At 44.2% G+C, this 27,131-nt stretch overlaps 1 protein-coding gene across 2 annotated transcripts; it reads left to right on the top strand.

The window, feature by feature from the left end:
- The first annotated feature begins 374 nt into the window (after window positions 1-374).
- GCNT4 (glucosaminyl (N-acetyl) transferase 4) lies at window positions 375-22,349 on the top strand. Of its 2 annotated transcripts, none has more exons than XM_074931191.1 (2): window positions 375-448; window positions 19,154-22,349. In XM_074931191.1, the coding sequence occupies exon 2, from the start codon at window positions 19,155-19,157 to the stop codon at window positions 20,520-20,522; it is 1,368 nt and encodes a 455-aa protein (XP_074787292.1). In that variant the 5' UTR covers window positions 375-448; window position 19,154; the 3' UTR covers window positions 20,523-22,349. The 2 variants fall into 2 exon arrangements, with proteins under 2 accessions (XP_074787292.1, XP_074787291.1); XM_074931190.1 differs by lacking the exon at window positions 375-448 and adding an exon at window positions 626-825.
- The last annotated feature ends 4,782 nt before the right edge of the window (window positions 22,350-27,131 follow it).

Raw genomic sequence — 27,131 nt, 5'->3', positions numbered from 1 at the left:
GGAGCCCGGGCCCGTCCCCGCAGGCGGATGCGCCTCGGCCGCAGCCGGGCCGGCGGCAGCGGAGCCCCGCGCCGCCCAGCCTCGCCCTCCGCCCTGAGCGGGCTCCCTGCCGGCCGCAGGTTTCGCAAAGCCTCAGCGTAGACCCGCGCTGGAGCCCTCAGCCGCGCCTCCCCCTCCTCCTCCGCGGGGGCAAGAGCGGGGTAGGACCGCGCCGCGGGGAGGCGACTGGCTCCTCCCGAGCCCAGGTGCCGGCTCCCGGGAAGGGGCGGCCGCGCTGCCCCCCGCTCCTGCCCGCCAGGTTGCGGGGCGAGCGGCGGCCCCTCCTTTTTCCTCCACGTCACGGGGTGCCGTGTCGCACACGTGTCCGTGAACACACACACACGCACACGCGCGCCTCCAAGCAGAGGAGCGCGCCCGGCCCGGGACGGCCGCGCTGCGCGCCGCTCCGGTGAGTGCGCCGACGGCCGGCACGGCCCGAGACGGCGGTAGCGGGGGGCCCGGCCCGGCCCGGCGAGCAGGGCCCGAACTTTTTGCGCGGAGCGGAGCGCTGGGTCCGCAGCAGCCCCCGTCTCCTCCCGGTGGCTCCGCCATAGGCGCAAACTTGGAGGCTCGGCCGCGGCGGCGGAGTTCGGGCAGGAGGATGAGGATGAGGAAGGGGCGGCAGCTGCGTCGCTCCGCGGGGGCGCAGCGAGCGGGGCGGTGCTGCGCGGGGGCGGTAGCGAGAGGCCGGCCCGGGCAGGGCGCGGCGCTGGTGGCGGCCGGAGGAGGAGGAGGAGGAGGAAGAAGAAGAGGGTCGGTGCCGGTGGGTGTTGCCGGGGACCTCCGGTAAGAAGGCGCCGTGTGTCTCTAAAGTTAATTACGGGGCGATTGTACGTATTGGGAACAGAAAGAGGCAGCGGCTGACAGGCTGGGCACACACCTGCCCGCAGCCCGGCTGGCAGGAGGTGCACCCGCGGTCGCAGCCACATAAGCTGCTCTCGTGGAGCAACAGTTACACCAGCTTAACGTGTGGTTTGGTAACAGGAACCGAGCTTCTTGTGAGGTTGTCTGAAGTCTCTCGTGGGGTTTTTTTGTCTCTCAGTAAACTGCTAAAAACGTACGTGTTAGTTTGTAGCTGTGTTTAATTTGCCAAGTGCATTTAACTAATTTCTCTAGTATGGAAAGAGGGTCATTTTCTTTGTCAGGAAACAAAAAGTAATAGAACAGCAAGGATCTGTCAGGAAAAAATCTTTTGGGGTTTGTTTTGTTTTGTTTTGTTTTTTTCCCCTCGATGAGAGATGGTAGTTTTTTTCTCATTACGGGGAGAACAGACTTACTAATATCAGAGTAAGGCTTGTGGAAGGAGACCTTAAGGGAAACTTCCCTTGAGGTTAGCTCATCCACTGTGTCCCACCTGAGGATCTGCTCCAGTGAACATCCTCTGACATTCCAAATATCTAGTCCATAAACCAGCCTGTTTCATTTTGAGTTAGTCAAATTTCCTTAATAGTAACCTTTTAAAATAAATAAACTTCCTTAATAATAATCTTTTTGCATTTGATAGCCTGGGAGAGAAACAGCTGAGGGGTAGATATGGTAGATAAACTTGCAACTGAAGTGGAGGCAGTGAACAGGAAAGAGCTGCTTGCTCTCTTTCAGGCCAAGAATTACAACAGTTGGGTGATGCTGGAAGGCAAAAGATTGGAAACAAGTAAGACGAAGTGGGTTTTTACACAATACTCAGACCAGCTGTAGGGTGTTTTGTGTCTCACTCGTCTACTGGATGTCAGAAAATTTATATGTGTTCAGAAGAAATTGGATTGAAGAAATTGAAATTTTGTGAGAAATAGAAAGTTGTAACCCCTGGCTTTAGAAGCTGCCGAACTGTAAGGGAATGGAAACTGACAGAATATGTAAAGGTGTTGGAGAGTACTTCTGCTCTCCTCTTTCCTTCTGCTCTTTCTCCTCTTTCCAAGTATCCACTATTCGGTACTCTGAGATAACATCCTGGGTTGGATGGGCCCTATGGGTGTGATGAGCCTGCTCTTCATGCATGTAGCTTTTCTGAGATGGTCATAGAAAGGTAACTGAAATGCTACTAAATTTGTGCATCTGAGGGTTTTCGTCTTATATATCTAATTCTGATGGGTTTTGGTGCAGTTCTTGTGTGTTTTTCTGTATGCTACCTCTCTGTAAAGGCATTTAAAGATCCCTAACAACCCTAGCTAATGCTTTTTGACACATGATTGTTATAAATAAGCAGTTCTGAAGGACTACAACTTTTTGAAAAGCAGTAATGGTGATAAGGGCTATTCAGTTTTGAATTGCTTGTGTTGAAACAGCCCTTGTGCTGGGATTACACTGGGGATGCAGGAAAGGGGACCAGACACTGAAAACTACTTGTGTGCTGGGTTCTATGATTGTTGTGGATGTTAACCTGTACTGTGCATGCTATTTTCCAGCCTAATATGTGCAAATTATTCTAGTCAGTCAATAGACTGTCTGTAATAATTTTTTAAAAAATGCATTGGTGGCTGAGACTAGATCTCTGAAATTCTTTAGAAGAGGCCCAGGTGAGCTGGGAAGAATTAACGAAAGGCAAAATTAAAAAAGCTCAAAGGGTCAAACCCATGTACTATTATTAGGTATAAAGAAACCAGTGAGTGCTGACATATAGGATTCAGGGAAGCCTGGAAAATGTTGAAACATCGGTTGAAAACAAACAGGTAAGTCCAGATCATGCAGATCTTTTCAGTCTGGAAGCTGTTTAGCCTGGCCAGATATGTCTGAGGGTCTCAGTGAGTGTCCACAACGTACAGTATGATTTCAAGAAGCTGTATGTCCACTAGCAGGACAGAAACAGGGTGTTTTCAGACTTCAGCAGAAAGATATCAGGAAACGGTGATGCAGGGATTTTGAAAAGGCGTTAGCTGTCGGTCAGAGCTGGGAGTGGAACACCAGAGAGGCTGATGTACCTGCTTGGCCATTCGTCTGAGGTTACTCTGTACCTCTGTGACTTCAGATAGGAAGTGGGTAAGGAGCGTGGGCTGTCCTGATGCGTGCTGATGCGGCAAGTTTGGCCTTGCTAACAGATGATGCTTAAGAGAGCTCTAGCAGGAGCTTATGGTGTTTGTGTAGCTGTTTCAGCTACAGAAAGGCATCAGGAGTCATACGGCTTTTGAGGTCTCCCAGGAAATGTCAGTAAAGGAATGAAGAGACACAGCAGGTGAGTCACAGAAAGCTCATTTCTGCAGCATAAACTGCAGGACACCAAGTCCAGCATAGCAGATAAGTTTTGTGTAACTCTGTCAACAAGTCAAGCCTCATCAGACCTCTTGCTGAAAAACTTAAAAATGAAGAAGGTTTCACCAGGATTTGCAGTGTGACCAAGTGCACGTCCCTCTACTTTGAGTACAAGATGGACAACTGTGAAGAAAGAGTTGTTCTCTAATCTCATCGTGCCCAGACAGATACATGATTAAACAGATAACAGGGTAGATACCAGCCATTGGAGACCCACGCATCCTCGTGCTCTGTCATATTGTCTAACAGCAGTGTGGCTTGCGTGATACATCAGGAAGCTAGCTGCTGGCTCAGGCGGGATTTCCAGCTGCTAATCAAAGACCTTCTCCATTTGGATTGGCATTGCAGAGCGCAATTGGCCTGTGTGCTTTTTTGTTGTGCATTGTTCTTTGATGGGGGGATGTCTTCCTGTGTGCCTGCTTTTCAGGCAAGGACAAGTGAGCACCCTAAATCTCATGCAAAAGATGCACAGCTATCTGCAGACCTTTTCCAGTTTTGCATGTGCTGGGAGCTTTTATCTCACAGGAAATTCCCATAATCTCTATATTTCTATGTTCTTACTTTTTTAATCAATTCATAATATTTGATAGCATTACTCACTGTACCCTCCCCACCACACTGAAAAGGGGTAAATCTGACCCAGCTACTATTATGCCACATTGTGTCTTACTCATACAGGGAGTGCCAAATACTAAGTAGGGAATTCAGAAGCTCTTCTTGCTGTATGAATTTGCTGTGCTGGGCCCATCGAACTGAGACAGGACTGCAAGATTCTGTGGATCTGCGATACCAAATCTCTCTTTGGAGTTTGAGATTCAACCTGCTCCTGCCACACTGGAGAACAGAGCACAAATAATAAGCTCTGTAGTACAGAGATATGCAGTTTATAAATCCATATGAGCTGGAAGGCTGATGATGAAGAGGAGACTGGTGTGCACAATACTTTTGTCAAAATGTGGGTGGAGAGGAGGAGAATGCAATGTATGCCTCGAGTACTGCTGCGCTTTTCTTGAGGGAAAATACTGTGGTATTTGTTTGTGGTACATGGAAGTACTACAGTGTATAGTTCCTCACATTTCTTTCTAACCATTACACACACAACGCTTGGGTATAATAGCACAAAAAATTTCTTACTACATAAGAGACATTGTATACCATATGAGGTATTTATGTATAGATGAACTTGTGATGCAGATCATCATGTCTAAAAAGAGTTTCAGAAAGTATCACCAGGACATTCAGGGTCATACCAGGAGCCCAAATTTCTGGCCTTGGCTCAGTGGCAGAGCTATTTCATCTGGAGGGAGCAAGGCCTTCGAAACTTAAAAAAATGTTGGTACCTGAAGTACTGTGCAAGTCTTGAAATTGTTGAGGCTTTTGACAGAGAATTGTCACATCTGGGCACTTTTCTGCCTCTCCCCAAACTCTCTTCACCCTGCTGTAGAAGGAAATCAGGTTGCTTTGATGTGATCTGTTCTTTTTACAGTGCTTTTTTTCACCCATCTTCTTGTCACTTAGAAATGCTACACAAGTAAACAAAAATTATATGCTTATAATACTGATAATGGCTTCCACATCTTATTGCAGAAAGCCTCCATATTCACTATTTTTCTGCTAACATTTTACACTTTTCTTTCATAATCTGTGCAAGCAATAATGTCATCCTGGCTACTTCTGTACATCTGACTTCACACACGCTTGAAACACAGATAAAGGTGGAGGCTGCAGGGATTGTCAGGATGGAGCAGATGCCAGGACTCTGCTAAACCACTGAGCTGGCCGTGCCTGTGTTGATCTTCTGGCACAGAGTGTCCTAAAGAGCTCCGCGAGGGTAAGAGACCACAGCAAATTCTGGGAGGTAGGTCTGCAACTCTTACTGAAATTATCTTGCTGATGTGACAAGCTGTGACTTTGGCAGTGAGGACTTTGACCCGGGGTAAATTGACTTTAAGGAGATGATTTACAGTGGGGGCTCACAGACAAGAGTGCAGGCAGCTTGTTGGTGAAGGAAATGGAGAAATACTTTGAGCTGTTAATGGGAGCTTTTCTGCAGTGTGGTGCAGTTTCTCCTGCCTCCCTGTCTAACAGGAAACTTCCACCCCCTTTTATGGTGCTACTCCTTGCCAATGTACACAAGTTCTGGCCCTTTGGGCCTGATTTTTATGGTATGTGGTAGTTAGGGGGAAAAGGTTAACCCTCTCTCCACCACAGCAGCAGTATTACTTTAAACTCTCACATGAGTTGAAACGAAGCTGTTAAACTCTAGATTGCCCCAAATTAGAAGTGAGTGAACTCTATTTACGATTTCAAAATAGTTAATTAATGAAAAAAAAAATTTTGTCTTGAGTCCTGCCTTATGGTGCATATTCCCATCCTTGGGAATCATGGATACTCCTGTCTCCTAAAGTCAGAGAATTAAATACTCAACATATAAGAAATCAGGCCTGCGAATTTCCATGGCAAAGAATTCCTGGGCTTTCTAAGCACTTCCTTGCTTTAACAGGGCTGCAAATTTCATGGCTGGCAGGACAGAATAGTTTGGGATATACCAAGGGATTTGCCAAGAGATTTTGCTTTTCAGGCCTCCACCAGAACAGTTTCTATCACAAGTTATTGTAAAGCAGTTCACATTAGTTGGGAATGCAGAGGAACCAGGTTCACTTCTGTCTTGTGCTGCTGTCTTCTTGTATGACCCTGCAGAAGTCACTTGCCTCTTTTTCCTGGCCAGAGAGCAGAGACACAGACTTTCTTTACTTGGGACATGGATGTGCAGAAATTAATGTTAAATATTTTACTGCAATCATGGAGATCACCGACATGCTGGAGGAAGCTAGAAGAATATCCAGCCTTTTCTAAAGAAAATAAAGAGAACTGGGACTGAGAGGCAGACAGACAAGCAAAAGAACTTACTGTCAGCACAGCAGGTTCCATTGGGATCTGTGTATCCCATGCAATGAAGACTCCTCACATTTGGCACTGGGATGAAATTGTGTGCAACACCCATAATTGCCAAATATTTGCTGATCCTGTGTTTCCCATGTATATAGTGAGAATCTGTCTTTCCTCTTTCAGAAGCACAAAACAGGCTGTGGTAAACTGTAGTTATTAGCTTGGGGTGCTGTGTTGTTTTAAGTCTTCAGGATCTTAAAACTGGCTGGCTTATCATTTAATTAGGCTTAGGTCTAAAAGTAATCGTGTTTTTTTTCACATCTCAAAATTAGAAGTCCGTAAGGCAGCATGTAAGTAATTGCAGTTACTTAGCTCTTTAACATTTAGAAGAAATCTAAGTATTACATCAGGCAGGCCAAACAAGGGGGTGAGCTGTGTGGAACGAGGCTGCTAGTGGGCACTGCTGTGTTACACGGGCGTAGACTGAGACTCCAGTACAGGGAAAGTGAGTGGAGAACCAGACAAGCTCAATAGAATCAATTTATCTAGATTTAATGACAATAAAAGTACTCCTAGAGAAGCTCTGCTATCCTTATCAATAGACAATTTTGTGATGGAAATAGCTAGCAGCAGTAAACACTATCATATGAATACATTAAATTTCCCAGCTAGCAGCACTGAATAATCAAGTAGAGTTAAAAGTTTAATTCAGACAGTTTACTAAAAAAGAAAATAAATCACTTAACAAATTACATCATTACTTTTTTCCTTCCCCAGCTTCCCAGGAACACTGTCCCCTCTACCTTCCCCAGACACCAGTCAAGTGATCTGTATAGAGTAGAGAGAAAATCAAAAGGAACTAGCTGCATCTTTCTGCAGAGTTAGTCATGTGGACAACTTGACCAGTTTTGCATTGCTATGTAAGTGGGTGTGTATTAAACAAACAGAGATAATTTATCAGGGAGAACTTTTCCCAAAGTGTTTGCCTGGAGGAGATGGAATTGTTCTGTGGTTCCTGCTATTATATGATAATGGTGTTGGTTGCTGAAACACAGTGTGACCTGGTTTCCAAGAAAAGGTGTAGACACTGATTTTGCCTCAGATACCTTTGAGGGATGGGAGCAAGTCAGAGAAAGCAGCTGTTTGGCTGCTCTGTTTGATTTTTTTTGTTGTTAATGCTACCAACATGGAAGCACTTACCCTCATTGATTGTGTCTCCATTCTCCTCTTTCATAAGTTCTCAACCTCTGTTCTGCTGCTCCTACTCTTCTCAGCAGCCATTCCCTTTTTAATTTTTTAACACAAGTGATAAACAAGGAACCTGGTTCGTGCTCTCTGTCATCAGAAGGGCTTCTACATGGGAGAGACAGCAACATGGTGGGGTAGGAGCATTCCTGTTCCCCTTCATCCTCTCTTTCCATTTCCTTTCCTTCCACAGACTTGCTTTTAGACTTGACCTTTTCACTTAGCTCTTGCTCTGTGGCAAGCACAAAAGCAGATTGTCCTACAACAGCATTCGTAGTGAGTAATACGCATTTCAGATCGACCAAGGAGAGAGCAGTGCCTACTCACAGCCTGAATCTTCCAAGAATCCCTATTCTGGTAGCAGCCAATGTATCTTGCCACTCCACAGTCTGCGTTAGCTGCTCCGGATCTGATGTGACAACAGTTAAAGAGATGGTTCCCACCAACTGGTTGTCTGACATGACACCAAAAATTGTTTGTGGAATCTGTAGTGAACAGTAGTCACAGACTTCTTTGCTGGGTAATGCTAAAGTAGAAAATAAATAATAAAAATTTGACAGGGCTACATATTAAGGAATATTGTGGCTTTTGTTTTTCTGTAGCTCAATGTAGTTGGTGGTTGAGTTTGAACTTTTGCTTACCTCCTGAACAGGTCCTTCAGGAAGGATAGATAGAGCAGGGGAGCAGTGGACATTGACTGATGCATACCTCGCACTCCTCAGGGAAGTTGTGATGCATTGGTTGTTGCAGGCAGACAGGTTACAAGCTTCCTCAGGTAGCCCTGCTGCTGAACCTGTTGCTTTCAGAGCTGTCTGGAGCACCTTTCCCTCTCCATGAAGCCAGCCTCCTCTGAGCAGAAATCCCTCCAGCCTCCCTGGACAAAACCCAACCTTCAAAGCAGGATTTTCATCCTTCTGCCTGCAGGGAGACTTCTGGTGTGTCTTGGCCCCACCAGGCCCTGGGCTTTCTGTGATGGACCCAGGCAGATCATGACAGCACCAGCCTGCAGGCTGCATCCAGGGAGCTTGTGGATCTCTGTAGATCCATCTGGCAGCTTCTACCATTAATCACTGAAGTTCTTGTGTTTAGTGGAGCACAAGCTATATCAGAAAAGACACAATGAAGAAAGGGAATGACGTGCTGGGGAGTTGCAAAACTCCCTGTAGTCTCAAACAAAGTCGTGGGTGAACTGTTAATAAACTAGTGTGATCTGAATACAGACAAACTGGCAACACCTCTGCAGCATATAGGAAAGGGTGGAAGAAGACCACATATTTTGATGAGACCATTGACACATTTGCCCTTTTTGGACTCTTAATTGGGGATTTTAGTTACAAATGATCTCTATCAAAAGTAGCTTGTCTGAACCTTCACAGTTCTTCATGGTTCATTTTGCCCAACAGGAGTTTTTGCTAGATGGAGAGAAGGAGAAAAGAGTAGATGTAAAATGTAAATACCCACAGGTCTTTGACTTTTGAATTACATAAAAATTACCTTGAATAATGCAACTGTTACTTTAAAGGAACAGCTTTTTGGAAACTGCTTTATTCCCAAGGAGGCTGTTTCCAATAGCCATAGAGTCATTTGCAAAATAGGAACAGAGGCTTCTGAAGGGGATGGGGCTGCTTCTGCAGTGCCAGGGGTGTCCGCTTCTTTTTTGCTGCAAGGCAGTCAGTTTTCATATTTTCTGACTTGTACTGCTGATACAGGGTTGCAAGAAGTGATCGACTGTGTGGACTGCAGGTGAGACTTGCTGTGCAGACCAAGAGGAATGTGAGAATTGGTAATGTGTTCCTGCTTAGGGTGAAGGGAACTGTAGACTCCTCCTGTGCAAGAATGACCTTGGCATCACTGAGTTGCGCAGATTGGAAGTTGCTGTTACTCTGGAACACGGTGTTTATGGAACCAGCAGAAATAATAGTGTGAGACACAGCAGTAAAGCCCTGGGCACTCAGTGCTCTCAATAACTAGGGCTCTGCATATGTAATTCATTAGGGTTTTAGTAAAGTGGAAACATGCCTTCAGTGAGGCAGCATTCGCTCAAAGCCTGCCGGTTTCTCTGCTCTGCAGAAGGGAACCTATCTGTTTCTCTGGGTTGCTGGAATCCCTCCTTAACCCTTTATAGATAGGTGGTCTCCAAGAGGGTGAAAGCTCCTGTAACCCTGGTGGATACATGCTATTGAGGGTCAGCCAGAGCAGGAGCTTGGTTCCCTGTGCTGGGTCATGCTTGTGAGGACCAGAGCAGCTTCCAGGCTGACTTTTCTCCATTGCTCCTGGGCACTGCTCTGGGGCAGAATAGTTGCTGGGGTGTTACTGATAAAGGATCAGGGTTGGTTGCTGTGCTGCTACCCCCAGAATGCTTCATACTGGATGTGCACCAAGGCTGCACCATTGCAAGCTGCAAAAGCTAGGCTCTTGTCCTGGCTCCTGTTTGTTGGGGCAGTAACTTTCTGTGCTGATTTAAGCCCTGCCGGGACCAGAGAGCACGTTGCTGTTGCCCCTCCCCCACCCTCAGCCAGTCAGGCTGGCAGTGAGGCACAAACCCGGGTTAAAATAAGGAGAGATTTAATACAACAGTGTGATAAACAATCTGAACAACAACAGTAGCAATGATAATAACAATAAACAGCAATAACAGTAAGCAAGACAAACGATATACGAAGAAATACTGCAAATGGTCAGGGAACAAACCCAACCTGTGCTTCCCATCACCAAAAAGCCATTAAGGGAAAGTCAGCATGGTATGAATAACCCGGCTGGAGATCCCTTCCCCCTCTCTCTCTGCTGGGGAAACTTAACCCTATCCTAGCTGAACCAGGACACTTTCACAGGGCTGCCTCACCCAGTCTGTCTCACAGCCTGTGATCTGGGACAAATTGATCATCCTTTGCAGTTCCTTATGTCTTTCTAGCAGTGGTGGAGTGACCTCAGATTCTTAGTCTGACAAACATTGGGCAAGGAGGATCTCGCATGTATGGTACATCAACCAGGATACAGAACAGGTTCTCTGCTGGTTTTCTTCAAGGCCAAATCCAGAAGCACTCTGGGTAATTTAACCACATTGAGTTCTGCTCCCTGGCATACGGTATTCCTGGATGTTGTAGGACAACCTCAAGCAGGTCAGTGGAAGTGTACCTGCCTATGGCAGGGGTTTGGACTAGGTGACTTTTAAAGGTCGATTCCAACCCAAACCAATCTATGATTCTGTGAAATAAGGAATGGATGTATACCTTATATAAAATATTATTCCAAATAAATTAATTTGCATGCTCACAGGAAGCTCTTCGGAGCAGAAATTTGGCCTATCACATCTCATAGTGTACAGACTCAACTGATTAATACCTGATTGTTCTGTTCCTCTTCCAACACACAGCATCAGCTTTTATTTTTCTTTCAAGGGCCACGGGCTTACAGGGACATGGGTGCAACTTCTCCCCATTCTTTTTTTTGTATGTGTGGTCTACTTCCTTCCAGGGAAGAGACACTGGGCTGGTAAGATATATCCTTTGCTACCCCTAATTGCAGTTTACCAGCTGAACTGTGTATGGACACACGCTTTGCTGGGCTAAACAGCAGTCTGGATGGCCAGGCCCAAAGAGTTGTGGTGAACGGAGTTAAATCCAGTTGGTGGCCGGTCACGAGTGGTGTCCCCCAGGGCTCAGTTTTGGGGCCACTCCTGTTTAACATCTTTATTGATGATCTGGACGAGGGGATCGAGTGTACCCTCAGTCAGTTTGCAGATGACCCCAAGTTGGGTGGGAGGGTTGATCTGCTCGAGGGCAGGGAGGCTCTGCAGAGAGACCTGGACAGGCTGGAGCCATGGGCTGAGGCCAACTGGGGGAGTGTCAATAAGAGCAAATGCCGGGGGCTGCCCTTGGGCCACAACAACCCCCAGCAGCGCTACAGGCTTGGGGAGGAGTGGCTGGAGAGCTGCCAGTCAGAGAGGGACCTGGGGATGTTGATTGACAGCCAGCTGCACAGGAGCCAGCAGTGTGCCCAGGGGGCCAAGAAGGCCAATGGCATCCTGGCTTGTGTCAGCAATAGCGTGGCCAGCAGGGGCAGGGAAGGGATCTCACCCCTGTATTCGGCACTGGTGAGGCCGCCCCTCGATGACTGGGTTCAGTTTTGGGCCCCTCACTCCAGAAAGGACATTGAATGACTCGAGCGTGTCCAGAGAAGGGCAACGGAGCTGGTGCAGGGTCTGGAGCACAGATCGGACGAGGAGCGGCTGAGGGAACTGGGGGGGTTTAGTCTGGAGAAGAGGAGGCTGAGGGGAGACCTCATCGCCCGCTACCTGAAAGGAGGGTGCAGAGGGGTGGGGATGAGTCTCTTGAACCAATTAATAAGCAATAGGACAAGAGGTAATGGCCTCAAGTTGCACCAAGGAAGGTTTAGACTGGATATTAGGCAGCATTTCTTTCCAGAAGGGGTTGTTAGGTGTTGGAATGGGCTGCCCAGGGCAGTGGTGGAGTCCCCATCCCTGGAGGTGTTTCAGAGTCGGGTTGATATAGCGCTGAGGGATGTGGTGTAGTTCGGAACTGTTGATGTTGCGTTAATGGTTGGACTGGATGATCTTCAAGGTCTTTTCCAACCTGGCTGATTGTGTGATTCTGTGATTCACTCGTCTGCATAGCACTGAAAAGTTGCAACACTTTCAAAGGTCCTCTTTTGCAGTGGTTTCATAGATACAGTGAAACCTCAGGTAGGAACACTCAATTTAAATCTAGTTTACACAGATTGGCATTGTTTCCACAGCATCATAGATGTTCTGTGTTATGGAACTATAAATAATACGAATTAAATAATACAGGAGAGTTACAAGCTTTGCTTGCAATGGCCTTGCTACCTCTGTTATACTTCACCGTGGCCTTATCCAGTGTGTTTAGATCAGCATGCAACAAAAAAATTACACAATACACAAGTGAAAATGCAGAAGAGTTTTTTAGGCAGGCAGATAATCACTCCCTCTTAGGCTCTACCTTGGCAGCCAGGATTGCCACTGCTACTTTCTACATATTTTTACAGAAGAGAACATCTTTTTTATTATGTGAAATGCAAATGAAGAAGCAAATGTTGCTCTAATCCAGCCTAATTTTGATGAAACAAAAAAGCTAAACTGCAAAACAAGACAAAACGTGGATTGTTGCCATCTCTGATACTTTGTTCCCATTCAAAGCTGGATTTCTTTTAGAACTTTTTTCAGTTCAGTTTAAATAAAAAATCCTGAAATAGGAAATGTTTACTGACTTGAGTCACCACACATGGGTTTTGGGTGCACTGGTGAAATGCAAAAGCATTCACATGGCTTCAGAGCAGGATGTACAGGGTTTTCTGACCAAGTTGCCTCTGGTTTTAGCGGCACACCTAACCATTGCTTAATGCTTCTCAGGGATTGCTTTTTAAATGTCAATATCACAGAAGGCATACTAGAGCTGTGCTGTCAATCAAGTGTTGTAATTAATGCCTTGGTTTGTGAGTGGAAGCTTTTAGCTGGACTGCTCCCCAGCCAGCGTGATGTGCTCCCACGTGAAGCCTGAGCACCTGCGGAGAGGATTTCCCCCTCTTCCCAACAGCTTCACCCATTTTCATTTCATGGTTGAATCCTGAGCACTGTGCATGGCCTTATAAATAAAGAAAGCTTTGACACAGTGAACTTTGCAGCTGAGAGCATTATCTTTGAGAGGCTAAGAGCTGTAGTCAGTTATTTGGTGGATGGCCTTCATCCGTCTCTAAAGATGAACAGCAGATGTGAAGGGAGAGCCACCCCCCAGATTTTTATAAACTTTTTTTTTTGTGCCTGCATTATGGTGATAGTGAAGGGAAACACAGATTTCTCCAATGGAAATCTTCAGATGAATTGCCATAGATTAAACTTTGATGTAGGAAATCAATAATGGGTCTGTTAATTAGACTGATACAAATGTGCATGTTTGTTCTTGGGCAACATGAAGAGGGTAAAATCTGGAGGGTTTAGCAAAAGTGTGGTGCACAGAGAGGAGAGGCAGATTTCCCTGGGAGACAGGGTTTGTGAAAAGGCTGCATGACTTAGAATCTGAACAGAAGTCCTACTCCCAGCACAGATCCGGGGCTCCTACCCTCCTCGAGAGCTTGGCTGTGCAAACTCACTCTCATTCCTGTTTGCAAGAGTTGAGGTGACTCCCAGAGGGATGGAATGGCGAAGGGCAGACACGGGTAACAGTCACTGACTGGTGGCTGTGCTCTTGTGCCAAATCCTGATCTGTCCCCCTCTCAACACCCAAGAGCAGATTCCTGGAGCCCAGGCTGCACCAGAGTCAGCATGGGAAGGAGAGGTGCTGTGGGTGTTGCGTCCTTCTGACAGACACACTCGTGATGTGCTGCAGTCTTTGCTCATGACAGATTTGGACTAGCCACGCCCCAAAGGCATACTTAGGGAATTCCACAGGGTAAGTGCATGGTGGTGTGTGGAAATGTTATGAGTCAGTAGAGCTGAAATTAGAATTGTTCTAATACTTTCTTTTTCCCTCCCAAAAGAATCCTAAAAGCAGGCTTTAATTTACCTTTAATTAGCCTTTTCTTTGGTTTCATCTTGCATGCATTTAACATTCCAAGCAATTACAGTCTCTCAGCAGAGATTCAACTTTTCTGTGCTGTTATAGTAATCTGTATTGTAAAAGCCAAGAGAAATAGCCACCAGTTCAATTTGCTTCTCTGGCCCTTATAGGTGAGCTTTACTTTTACCTCCATGACAGTGTTCCTGTATGAACTTGGGTGATTTATCCAAGCAGTTTGCCCGTGGATGGTGTGCAGGTGCAAACACTGCTATTCATGTTTATGATGTGCTCACTTTAGGGGTTTGTACACTTTTAGGTACTTTGCAGCTTCAATGGCTGTTAATTTGTGTTTAGAGTTTGCTTGAGTAAGATTAACTAAGCAGGAGCAACCATTTTTTGGGGGAAGGTAAACATCTGCACATCTGGCTGATAGGAGCTGGAAGTCACTACTGAGGCAACAGGTCTTTTCAGGTATTACCCTGTGATCAGACCATATTTCACTTCCCCAGACCTTTGCTGGGTTACCCGAAGTATATGTATGAATGTCTGTAGACATATATATGTTATTTCCTGTATACTTATTTCCATGTTCTCTCGCTCTTCCCCAGCTGCTGCAAGTCAATAGAAACCAAGGTCTAAATTCTAGTGTACGTCCCTGTGTTCAGTTTCTGGCACACTTCTGCCTTCAGCTTGGCCTTCCTTCCCAGCACTTCCTTTAGCGGGCCATGGCTTGGTTCATAAATTTCAATGGTTTCGGTACACAGGGAAGAAAGTTTATCCTCTGGTTTTACAGGATTTTATAACTGTTGTGTGAGCCCCAGGAGAGCTGCAGAATTCTTCTGTAGCCCCCCAAAAGACAAGACTTGTGCACTGGATTGAGTCAGGGAGGCAAGAGTGGAGTTCCACTGCCCACTTGAACAGTGACGTGTATTTTCTGGTCTGCAAGCCCAGCATCATTGCCTTAGGCAGACACAAACAGATGAGTCTAGCGTGGAGGTGAAGACCGAGTTTCCATTTGGGAGTGGCATGGGTCAGCCTTTTCTCAGTCCTCTTGGGAGGGTTTATTCTGCTGATTAAGGCCAACACAGTGTGAGCAGAGGGACTAGATCTGTGGCTGAACATTTTCAGGAGGGTGGAAATTCTCCCACCACCTTGTTCCTCCTTTCGTGTCATTGTGCAGCCTGCACATTTGCAGAAAGCAAATGATTTTAAGTGTTCGGAGGTGTAAAGCAGTCCAAAACAGCTTCTTGCAGGGAGGAAAATAAATAAATAAATTAAAAAAAAAAAAAAAAAGAAAAGTGAAATACACCAGTGGAAAACCCAGCTGTTTTCTGGGTGGTATATAAATATTGCCATCATGGATCTAACTAGCAATTGTCTTTTTGTCCTGCAATAGATAAAAGAAGATTCAGAGAACAGGGCAATGGTAACAAGAAACATTTTTACGGGTAAAAATTTCATGTCAGAAGTCTTGGCAGCTGGTAATTGCCTGATGTTGTGATTCCAGGGAATTTAGCTTTTCATCCGTATTTATGTACTGGTGAAGGTAACTCTGGAAACTCTCAATAGCCAGCTGATTGCCTAACTCCTTGAATCCTGATGAGTTCATGGTCTTCAAGGTACCTTATGACAGACTATAATTGTGTAAGAACACGTGTTTTGTTGAACAACATGAATGTGTTTCCCCTGTATTTTTGCATGTCTGTTTTCTTTGAATATCCCTTGCTTTATAGATGCAAAGGATAAATAAAACCACCCATTTACCTTTTCTGAATGGTTAGGTTCTTTGCATCCCAGCCAGTAAGTGCTCTGACCAGGGTAGATGCTCTGTGTGTGTATATAGGCCAGCTGTTTGATATGTCTTGGTTGCAAGATGAGATCAGTCTCCATTAATTTCTTCAGGAGTCTTCTGGCATGCAGAAAAGTAAGTGCAGACATCTTACAAAACAAGGCAAGAGATGGCAATGCCAAGCTCCCTTCCTAATATAAAATCCTTGTGCAAAAGATGGAACATTGCTCCTGCATATAGTACGGTAGCACCTGACAAAAAAATACTCATGAGCAAGATAACTGGAAGTAGCATCTGATCAGTGCTAACCCAGGTAGGTGCTTCAGGTAGCTCTACATGCCTGTGCCCATCTGCCACATGTCATTTGTTCCCTCCTCCTCCAGAGATGACTGTGTGTATAGTACACTGCTATGTCTGAGTGGGGCTTTGAGTGCTGCATGTGATAAAAAACAAGAGTTTTGCACATGAACCAAAACCTGATGAGATTTGTGGTGGTTCTTCTGTCCTGAGGGATTTCATTCTCTGGATTCACACTTTTCCTCAAGGAATCGTGGTCTTTTGCAGAAACTAACCTCCTCCTGGTTAGAGGCAAATGATTTGTGCCTAAAGAGCAAAGCTGATGCCCTAATACTGATATACCGAGCCTGGCTGTGGAGTGTGTCAGAGGTAACAACAAGAATTTGATGTGATCAGGATGGAGCCGGAGGGACAGTGGGGTATTGGTAGCGATAAACTGCACTGCTGGAGAGATGTTAAGAGTGCTTAGGAGTGGTTGGGGTCACACTTGGTGTGATTCTGTCTAGACCACTCTGGTGATGGTGATATCGTGTGAGTTGTAAACAAAGCAAAACAAAACCAAAAAACAGCAAACAGGTGGGGCTGTAGATGTAATTGCTGGCTTCTGGTGCTCTCATCTGACCAGATGCTGTCCAGGGTCAGGGGCAGATGCTCCATAAACAAGGGATTTGGTGGAGGAGCTGAGATATCTCACCCATGCTCCTTAATTCCTTCCTCCACAGGGAATTTAAACCATGTCACCACAGTCTTCTCAATTTCTATGACTTCTTTATATGGCAAAATAGTGTCTTGTGGTTGGCAGTTCCAAAAAACAGAAACATTCAGGGAGATGGGTGTGGATCCTTTGCTCATCAGCTGTAAAGAGGGAGACCTCACTGCTATCCAGGTGATTTCTTGCACATCCTGGTCCAGTTCTGGACTGCAGTGGGCTCTGGTGGTCTAGGTTGGTAGTTTCAGGTGGGGAAGCATGATGCAATAGCTTTTTTGTTGGTTTGCCTAGAAACAGAATGTTTGACATAGGGTGGAAGCTTGCCATGGTTATGATAGAAAGAGGGGTTTTGGAGCAGTGGAGGATATGCTTTCCCCCACCTCTCCTTTTTCTTCGTCCAGGCTCTCTTTTGACTTTTTGAAGGAGGTAGAGAGGAAGGGAAGATTTACTCCCTGGATGAGGTGATCCCTGTTCAGCCAGGAGTGGTAGGGGTTGTCCTTGGTAGCCAGGGAGACCACTGTGCAAGAGTCACAGGGTGGGCTTCACGGAGAGATTGTACCGCACAGGTCTTCTCCCTCCAAAGAAAAATGGGGACAGTTTAGCTGTGTTCCCCTCTGCAGGGCTTCCATCACACGGCTGGAAGCATGGCTTTGCTTACAAGTGGCTTTTAAGAGCGTCTTTTCTCCAGGAACATAGGTATAGAAAGGAAGTAGCTAAAGGGAAGATCTGGATTAGATGGGATTAATTTGGAGAAGAAGTGAAGGAAAACACCTGCTGGCTAAGTGGGAAGGTGGGATTTTTGGCTTTGTAGGGAGATAGATCTGGTTTTTTTCTTTGTTTGTTAGCATACCTGGAGACTGTTTGTAAAACCTGCAGAAAGCTGCTGAGCTCTGGCTTCTACAAAATAAGGTACATGTTGATTTACCCCCACTCCCTTGCCTGGTCTATACCTGACGCCCCCAGATGAAACAAGGAGATGGCAGTTCCTTCTCCTTTCTGTTGCCCCCAGAAGAGAAATATCAAGGAGAAAGACACACAGTGAAAGGGAAAGTCAGGGAGAACAGACCAATGAAACAGCTCTGCCTTGACAGGCTGCATTTTAATTGAAGCTACAACTTGCAAGACCTGACATTATTTGGAATGCTAAAGATCCTGAAGTTAGTAAGTGTTACATGCACACCTCAGTACTTGATTGTATGTGGGATCTGCAGACATCTGAGCCACTTCTGCTGACCTTGCCATTTTATTTACTCTGAAGCATTGCGGAACAGCTTCTTCTCAAAAGAAAATTTAGGGATCTTTTCAATCTAGGGACAAAATAGAGCTTATTTTAAACTAAGTAGAGCTAAGTTTAATGCTGCACCTGAATGTAGACTCTGGTCTAATTTTAATTAATGGATAGAAACAATGATGCTTGCATTCAACTGGTGAAGTGGAGCTCTATGGAGAGAGGATCACAGTATTCAGCTTTTATTGTAATATCTTAGTTGTTAAGTTGCTACACAGGAATGTTATTGAATACCCTTCTGCCTAAAAAGGGCCCATGTGTGAGTTTTTGCAGTCACATCCAATGTTGTGTCACAACAGAAGGGAACAGGATATATGCACCGTTGCTCACTACTACCCCTTCTGACTTCAAAAGGTTACATTATATGCTTATTCCAGTGGATGGAAGTGCGATGTCTTCCTTCACCTCTTTCTTCAGGTCAGGTTAACAGTATTTTCTAGAAGAAATCCGGACACAGAGAAGACTTATGTCTTGTCAGACCCTGTTGGGAGAGGAGGGGAAGGAAATTCATTTCCCCTCGGACATCTTCTTGGGCCAGTCCCAGTGTTACACAATGAGAATGCTCTGACTTAATTCTAAAGCTTTCAGTTTAATGCTTTATTTAAAAAAAATACTAATATCTACCATTAAGCATGTGTTCTTTGCAGACACACAAGAGATCCCCTTGCTGCTCCTATTGAATCCCCTGGAATTACTCAGGAAAATAAACAATCCTTCCAACTCATTTAGAGGACAGTCATGTTTCTGCCAATGTAGGGGTAGCTGTATTTCAGTTTGTGAGTTGTAAGAAATTAAAAAAAAAAACCAGTTTGGGAAATAAACCGTGGTTGTCTTGTTCCAATACTCTTATTTAGCTGGAAATCATCTGAAATCTGGGTTGGTTTACCGCCTTCTGTCAGCTAATTCAGAGGACTGAAATCTTTGCCTACTATTGTGGTAAAATCTGTCTGTGAATTAACACATGATTAAGAAAAAACTGCAGATTTCCAGTGCCTTGTCTTGCTAAGGTGGTGTTTATGCTGTAGATAGACTGGTGTGCACATGTCTTTCTTAGAAGCTAGAATTGTCTCTGATGCTTTGTTCCTGGTTTAAAATACCATTATGTCTCTGTTTTCTTGCAGAATGAAGAGACACAAGTTTCCCTACAAATGTCCCTCACAAAGAAAAATCCTAATCCTGTGTGTTACAGGGTGGCTGATTGCACTGCTGAAGCTCCTCCATGTTGAAAGACACTTTTTTCCCTCTAAGGGCATTTATTTGGTTGAGCACTTCTTGAGCACTTCTTCTTATGTTAGAAACAGGTATTCCTACCTTAGAAATGAGTTCCAGTATGAAATTAATTGTTCCTCTATATATGAACAAGATCCCCATGAAATTGGCAAGAGTTTAGAGATAAGAAGAAAAGAGATAATTGATTTATCTGATGAAGATGTGATAGCATTGACGAGTGCTTGCCATGTGTATCATTCACTTAGGAAATACCACCTAAAACCTGTTTCTCCAGAGGAGGAGAGTTTTCCAGTTGCCTATTCTTTGGTCGTCCACAAAGATGCAGTAATGGTAGAAAGGCTCATACATTCACTGTACAGTCATCAAAATATTTACTGCATTCATTATGACCAAAAAGCAGCAAAAAGTTTCAAATCTGCTATGAACAATCTAGCTAAATGTTTCCCCAATATTTTCATTGCATCAAAATTGGAGACAGTGGACTATGCACATATTTCACGGCTGCAAGCAGATTTAAATTGTTTGTCTGATTTGATGGACTCTTCAGTTCCCTGGAAATATGTCATTAATTTGTGTGGCCAAGATTTCCCTTTGAGGTCAAATTTCGAGTTGGTTGCTGAACTGAAGAAACTTGACGGAGGAAACATGCTGGAAACTATAAAGCCAAGCAGTAGCAAAAGAGAACGATTTACTTATCACTATGAACTTACTAAGGTGCCTTATGAATACATGCAGATGCCTGTAAAAACCAACATTTCCAAGAATCCACCGCCTCATGATATTGAGGTATTCGTAGGCAGTGCCTATTTCGTTTTAAGCCGTGCATTTATTCAATATACCCTTGAAAGCTCTCTTGCAAAAGATTTTTTAGAGTGGTCAAGGGATACATACTCTCCAGATGAACACTTCTGGGCCACTCTTGTACGTGTTCCTGGGGTCCCTGGGGAAGTTCCAAGGTCGGCCCAGGACATAACAGACCTACAAAGCAAAACTCGTCTGGTGAAATGGAATTATCTTGAAGACCATTTGTATCCTCCCTGCACTGGTACCCACCTTCGCAGTGTCTGCATTTATGGGGCTGCAGAATTAAGATGGCTTCTGAATTACGGGCACTGGTTCGCCAACAAGTTTGACTCCAAAGTGGACCCTGTCCTGGTAAAATGCTTGGCAGAAAAACTGTCAGAACAACAGAAAGAGTGGGTATATTTGTCCTCTGATAAATACTTTCTGCACATAAATTCTATGAATGCCTCGCTATAGCAGCACTATCTTATCTGCTATCAGTACTGTGTACTGTTATAGCACAGAACCTGCAGTTCCTCTGCCTTGATCTGTTGCAGGATGTTAGTGAGTAAAACTTCCATTCTGCATGAAGTTCAGGGCCCTGGAGAGCCAGGTTCTTGGCCATCTATTTATGAAATGTCATGCCTCTCTGATTTACTGGTTTGTTACTTGCCACAACAATCCTGTAATTGTTCTTCAGGGTGATTCTGAGAGGATGAGGTTTGTTTTTGGAGTCTCTGGCGCTGTCTGTCCCAATGGAATATTTCAGAAATGTGTTTTACAATAAGTGTGTTTGCGTCTTTCCTAAGAAATGCCAACATATCTGTCTACCTGTCCCCTTTTCCTTCACTTTTCTTTTTCTTAAATGTATGAAACAAAGACCTCTGTATCTGCTACCTCAAGAAAACTGGAAGTGCCCATCTCATGGACTATACCAAGAGATCAGCATGACGCCAGATGAGCCGTGTGGCCTCACCTTAAGTCCCATACTTCCTGTCTGTGGGAGCTAACAAAGATCTTTGCAATGTGAATATGAATGGATGATATAAGGGAAAAAAGATCCTTAGATAATGCATTGTCCTTAGAATCGTTCTCCCAGCTCATCTGTGCATTGCTTTTCCTTCTGTGAAGTGCATGCTCAGGTGCTGTGCCATGCCTATGAAATCAGTGGTGGTTCATTATGAACTGTATAGGCAGTATATGAATGTGCCCTAACAGCAGCCTCTGCAGCCCCTTTGGGTAATTATCCATGCCAAAAGAAGTCAATCCTCATTTCTGTCTCTGCCTGTAAAAATATCCTCCTGTGAAATCCCAGTCTTCTTGAGACAGTATGTCTACACACAGTGGATAACAAGTGCTGTTTCTAATTTGTATTCAGCAATGTGGTGCTACGTTGAAATGTAAAACATGTGAAGTCAGGTGGTAATCATAACAGCCATATTGCAGAAATGAAGACCCTGTGTAGAAATGTCTTTTTGTGCAAGTCTTGTGGCCTTGCACCACCATGATCCCAAGCCGGTGGGTGCCTGAGCAAGCCCTGCTTCAGCTGTAGAGCAACTATTTTCCAACAGCCTTTGCTTCCCATTGCCCTCCCAGGTCTCCTGGTAGGGAAGTGGCCTGGGACCCTCCTTGCAGCTGGGGTCTCCATGCTGCAGCATGAGAAGTGTTTCTTAGTGCAGGGGTCTCTGCAGAAACTCTTGCAACTCAGAAATGCGTCTTGGCATTTTGGGGATTTTTCTGAAACATTGCTCTGCCACGAGTTCAGTTTTAGTGGTTCCAGTGGACACTAGGGTATAGCTTGCTCCATGCTGCTGTCCTCTTTCTACCCATCTGGCTTTTATTAAGGGGCCTATTCCTATGAGTGATTTTGGGATAGCTGGTTTTACTAATCCACAAATTGCTGCAGTAATGACCATGTCTCGTACCCATGAGAAATCTTTGTTTCTTATTTGAGTTGAAAGAACCAAGTAATTTTTTGGTCTCAGATTTTGTTAATAAATTTAGTCATGGTCAAATCATCTGCAGCTTAAGATTGGTTTTGGAAGTTAGGAGTTGCAGAGCCTTTTCCCCCATCCAAGACACTGATTTCCTATGAGAACTCAGACAAGTCATCTGAGTTTTCTGTTTCCGTTGCTTCAGCTGTAAAAGGGGAACAATGACATTCTATTATCTTGCTAAGCACTTCAAAACCTATGGGCGTTATGGGTTGGTTGCACAGTACAAATTGCTTATCAAAGTATTTATGGAGTCTGTGGATGCACAGGTCAAGTATTTCTTTGATGTACCGTTTCTGAAATAAATGGGGATTATTTTTAAAGTGTGTGTTGCTTACTTCAGTGACTTGCCATGTTTGCCCAGTTTTCTGACTGGATGTGATTTATAGACACTTCGTAGGAAATAAAATATTGACAGCATTTACAGATTCGTTCATCAGCACTTGTATATAAAGTAGAGTTCCCATGTGGAAAAAGCTTAATAAAAGACATTAGGATTCCAGAGAGCCAAGCCACAGCCTTCTGTACACATAAATTGATGTTTAATGATACATTTAAAAAATTGTATTTAGTTAAACTGGCTCTATATATCTATATACACAGATCCCCATTTGTGTTTGAGTGATTTGCTCTACCATAAATGTATAAAAATAATCTACCAGCACATTAAACTTAACTGAAGTTTGGGAGAACTTGTAGAGTAGGGCTCATGGTTGGACTCGATGATCCCAAGGGTCTTTTCCAACCTGAATGGTTCTGTGATTCTGTGAAGTAAATAATTTTAATCAACATGCAACTTCGTGCTACTTTAACTGAATTGGGTTGAATGATACATTTAATTTAACTACTTTGAAATAAGGGAGCTCATGCTTCCTTGGTAGTGAAGAGGTGGATGTGGAGATGGCACAGTGTGGGGCAGCATCACCCATTACAGCAGTACGTTTGCTAGCTGGGGAAGTTCAAGTTGTACAGGCATAGTTGCAACTTCATGAAATTTTGATTTTCTAATGAGTTATAGATATTTGTGGTTTTTGAAGGTAACTTTAAAGGCTATTCAAGCTTGTAGAAAGGCAGTACACAAAAATCCTAGGATTGCTCAGGCTGGAAGATCATCTAGTCCAGCCTCCTGCTCACAGCAGGATCAACACTAAATTTGGGCTGGTTTTCTTGTGCTTTGTCCCAGGGAGTCTCACAGATCTCTAGGGAAGATGCTGTAGCCTTATGGAGCAACATTTTCCAGTGTTTGTAGGAAAAAGAACAGCCAAAATGTAAATTCCTTAACTTTTGAATAATCTTCTGGTTTTTTGACTGCATTCAGCAATGTAGATGCTATACTGATGCCTGTATCATAGTTAAGTGATTAGACTATGGGGGTGGGTAACAATTTCATTGTTTATCTTTGACTTCATCATCTTTGTTCTTTACACAGGTGGGTCAGTCTTTGCTGAAAATGCACCTGAGGCATGATCCACAAGCACATTTTTTTTTTCTGTGAGAAAAGTTGCTGAGCTTAGTTTACAGCAAAGCAAATATGAAGTATTATTTGGGCTAGAGCTGAGATTATAGGGAGTTATCTTCCATTCTGCTCTCACAGGGTTGGGGTTTTTTTGCCTTAATAAAGCTCAGACATCCCTTTCCTCTTCCTCTCTTTCCCTTTCTCACTTCTGCTGAGAAAGTTTCCTCTTGTAAGTTATTTCACAAATTTGAAATGCATGTACATTTGCATGTATTACATGGTTCCTTCTGTCTTTGTTCTGCTGAAGAAACCCTGTGCTGGCTTTCTTCCACCCACCCTGGCTCATGCTGGCCTCACGGAGCATCTGGACTACCAGTTAACCTGATTTTCCTATTCAGGAATGATGTGTGGGCAGAGCACTAGTCCTGCTTCTGGCTGTCAGCACTGGTGTACAGGTCCAGCCCACTGTTTTTTTTACTGTCTGAAAACAGCAGAAATGCTGTATGCATTCCAACATGGAAAAGTTAAGTGAGAAAAAAGAGGAAATAATGAACTTTAACGAAAGAGACACAGATACATTTGTACAACTTGCTTGCTAATGAATTTATTAGGCTGGACATGGAGTCAGGAAAATAGTATATACAAGCATAAATGCCTCGCTATGTATTTTCTTTGACGTTTGACTAAAAGGATGTGAAAGGAAAGACTAGAAATTAGACACCTAATCTGTAATTGTAATTAAAGGAGACTTGGCCTGTTGAGCATTTCTATGGCTGCTATGTCATCACTGTAGCATTTCAATCAGAATGTGTAAACCTGAGAAAACCAGTATTTGGGCAGTAAATGTGGAGTATATGTGGCATACTAGTGTGTTTTTACAGTATGTGACCTTGATTTTTAGTTCAGGTATAATATCTGTTACTATTTGGTGTTTTTACAGAACTTGCATCATTCTTGGCAGTGGATAATTTCCACTCAACTAGAAATGACACTTCAGAACAATGTGCTCTGTTAGTAAGATGCTATAAGTCTATACTGAAAGTACCCCAGCACCATTTGGTATTTTAAACTAATAGCTGAACACTCCATCTTGATCCTGTTTTTTTCAGAACTATCATACCAGGCTCTTTGATTTTTCTATGACTAAATTATACTAATCTTTACAGAACTGATTCTTCTTAGAAAAGGGAGAAAGCAAAAGCCGTGAAACTTTGGATGAGGCATTATCTCAAGTGAGACAGTGTATTGGGTTTGTATGGCGAAGTTTTGGTAGTGGATGGGCTACAGAGGTGGATTCTATGATGAGATGCCAGAAGCTCCCTCCATGTCCAATAGACCCAATGCCAGCCAGCTCCAGGATGGACCCACCACTGGCCAAGGCCAAGCCCAACAGCAATGGGGGTAGTGCCTCTGTGATAACATAGTTAAGAAGGGGAAAAATCTGCTGTGTAACAGCAGCTGGAGAGAGGAGTGTGAATATATAAGAGAAACAACTCTACAGACATCAGGGTCATTGAAGAAAGAGGGGGAGGAGGTGCTCCAGGCACTAGAGCAGAGATTCCCCTGCAGCCCATGATGAAGACCATGGTGAGGCAGACTGTGCCCCTGCAGCCCATGTTGGTTAATGGTAGAGCTGGTATCTACCTGTGGCACGTGGAGGACCCCATGCTGGAGCAGGCTCCTGGCAGGACTGATGGAACCATGGAGAGAGGAGCCCATGGAGCAGGTTTGCTGGCAGGACTTGTGACCCTGTGTGGGTCCCATGTTGAAGCAGTCTGTTCCTAAAAGAATGTACCCCGTGGAAGGAACACATGCTGGAAAGTTTATGAAGAACTGTAGCCCATGGGAAGGACTCATGTTAGAGAAGTTTGTGGAGGACTGTCTCCCATGGGAGGGACCCCATGCTGGAGCAGGGGAAGAGTATGAGGAGTCCTCCCCTTGAGGAGGAGGGAGTGGCAGACGTGTGATGAACTGACTGCAATCCCCATTCCCCATCCCTCTGCACTACTGAGGTGGGGGAGGTAGATAAAATCAGGAGCAAAGTTGGGCCCAAGAAGAAGGGAGTGATGGGGGGGAAGGTGGTTTTAAGATTTGGTTTTATTTCTCATTTTCCTACTCTGATTTGATTTGTAATAAATAAAATTAATTTTTTCCGAAGTCAAGTTTGTTTTGCCTGTGATGGTAGTTGCTGAGTGATCTCCCTGTCCTTATCTCAACCCATGAGCCTTTCATTGTATTTTCTCTTTCCTGTCCAGTTGAGGACGGGGCGTGATAGAGTGGCTTTGGTGGGCACCTGGCATCCAGCTGGGGTCAACACACCACAGACAGGTAGGAGCCACATGGTATATTGTAAAGGGACACAGGGACAGTACATTTTGTTGCTACAGAGCTGCCACATACATGTCTTCAAGATCTACTTAAGTGGAAATGCTTGCATATAGCATGGTTGCTGCTGCCATCTCTGATCATTCTAGACTTGTAGTACATTTTGAAAATGAAGATCATTTGGGAAAAATGCCTGGAGCTGGTATCAGTTTCTCGTAAAAAAATAGGTGCTCTGAAAAATCTTGAAAATTTACTGCAGCTTGACTAGGGGAATACAAAAGACTCAGGAGACTGTGCTAGTTGCATCAGAGAAGGCAGAAGAAGGAGCCTCTGATTTTTTTTCTCAAAGCAGGTCAGTGGTTTTTAATGATGCTTTCTGTGTTATTTGTAGAAACCAATTTAAATATGTGCTAATTTGAAAAACTAGTGACTGACTTCCACCTTGCATCTCAAGTGTTTGCTGTAACACATATGAGTTTATTTAAAAGATTATTCCTTGGGCTACAATTAAGAGACTTCTATGTGATTTAATTAAAGGTAGCAGCTTTTTTATTGCTGAGCCTCTTTTCTCTGCCCGAGTATGTTCTCTGAGATGGAAAAGATGGCAAGTCAAAGCTTTAGCTGGGGCGATGAGATTAGAGAGTATACAGAGAGGCTGTAGGTGGCATTATTACCACCATAACATAACAGGTGGGAAATAAGAATAACTGCATCTTATATTGTAGAAGTTCAAGTCACCATTTATTCAAAAACATAATAGGAACTGGAAATCATACAGTTGGAAATTACTACATGCATATATTTTAATGCTAAATTGCTAGGGGCCATAGGAAGTAGGATGAAAATGCAGGTGGTATGTGCATTTTTATCTGACACATGGAAAAACTAGCTGTAGATGAACTGCAAGACCATTCAGTTATAAGAAAAGTAGAAGTCCTCCTCCCATGGAGGCTCAAAATTGCAGAATTGAAGGCATCAGCTTATTTTCTTCAGGAAGTGTTATGCTTGCTTTTGTTTCCTACAGTTGTACCCTACCTTTTAATACAGGAGTGACAGCTTCTTTGTGGCCTTAAGATACCTGTATGAATTAAATTTTATTGCTTACCTCTCATTTGCTCTAAGCAGTTTTGGAGTCCAGAACTTGCTTTCTGTCCCATAGAAGGTCTAATGGCTCTTACTACAATCAGTGTGTGGCATGACTGAATTTCCATTTAATTTGCTTTAGCCGGACACGTGCATGTTCTCAGCTACCCTGGGTCTGAACTGGCGCAACAGTTACGGGCTTCCATCATTGGGAGATTACCCATATTT

The sequence above is a fragment of the Athene noctua genome, chromosome Z (genome assembly GCF_965140245.1).
Source record: "Athene noctua chromosome Z, bAthNoc1.hap1.1, whole genome shotgun sequence".
Taxonomy (NCBI): domain Eukaryota; kingdom Metazoa; phylum Chordata; class Aves; order Strigiformes; family Strigidae; genus Athene; species Athene noctua.
Note: the sequence above shows the minus strand (reverse complement) of the source record. Positions and strands in the feature narration are given on the sequence as shown.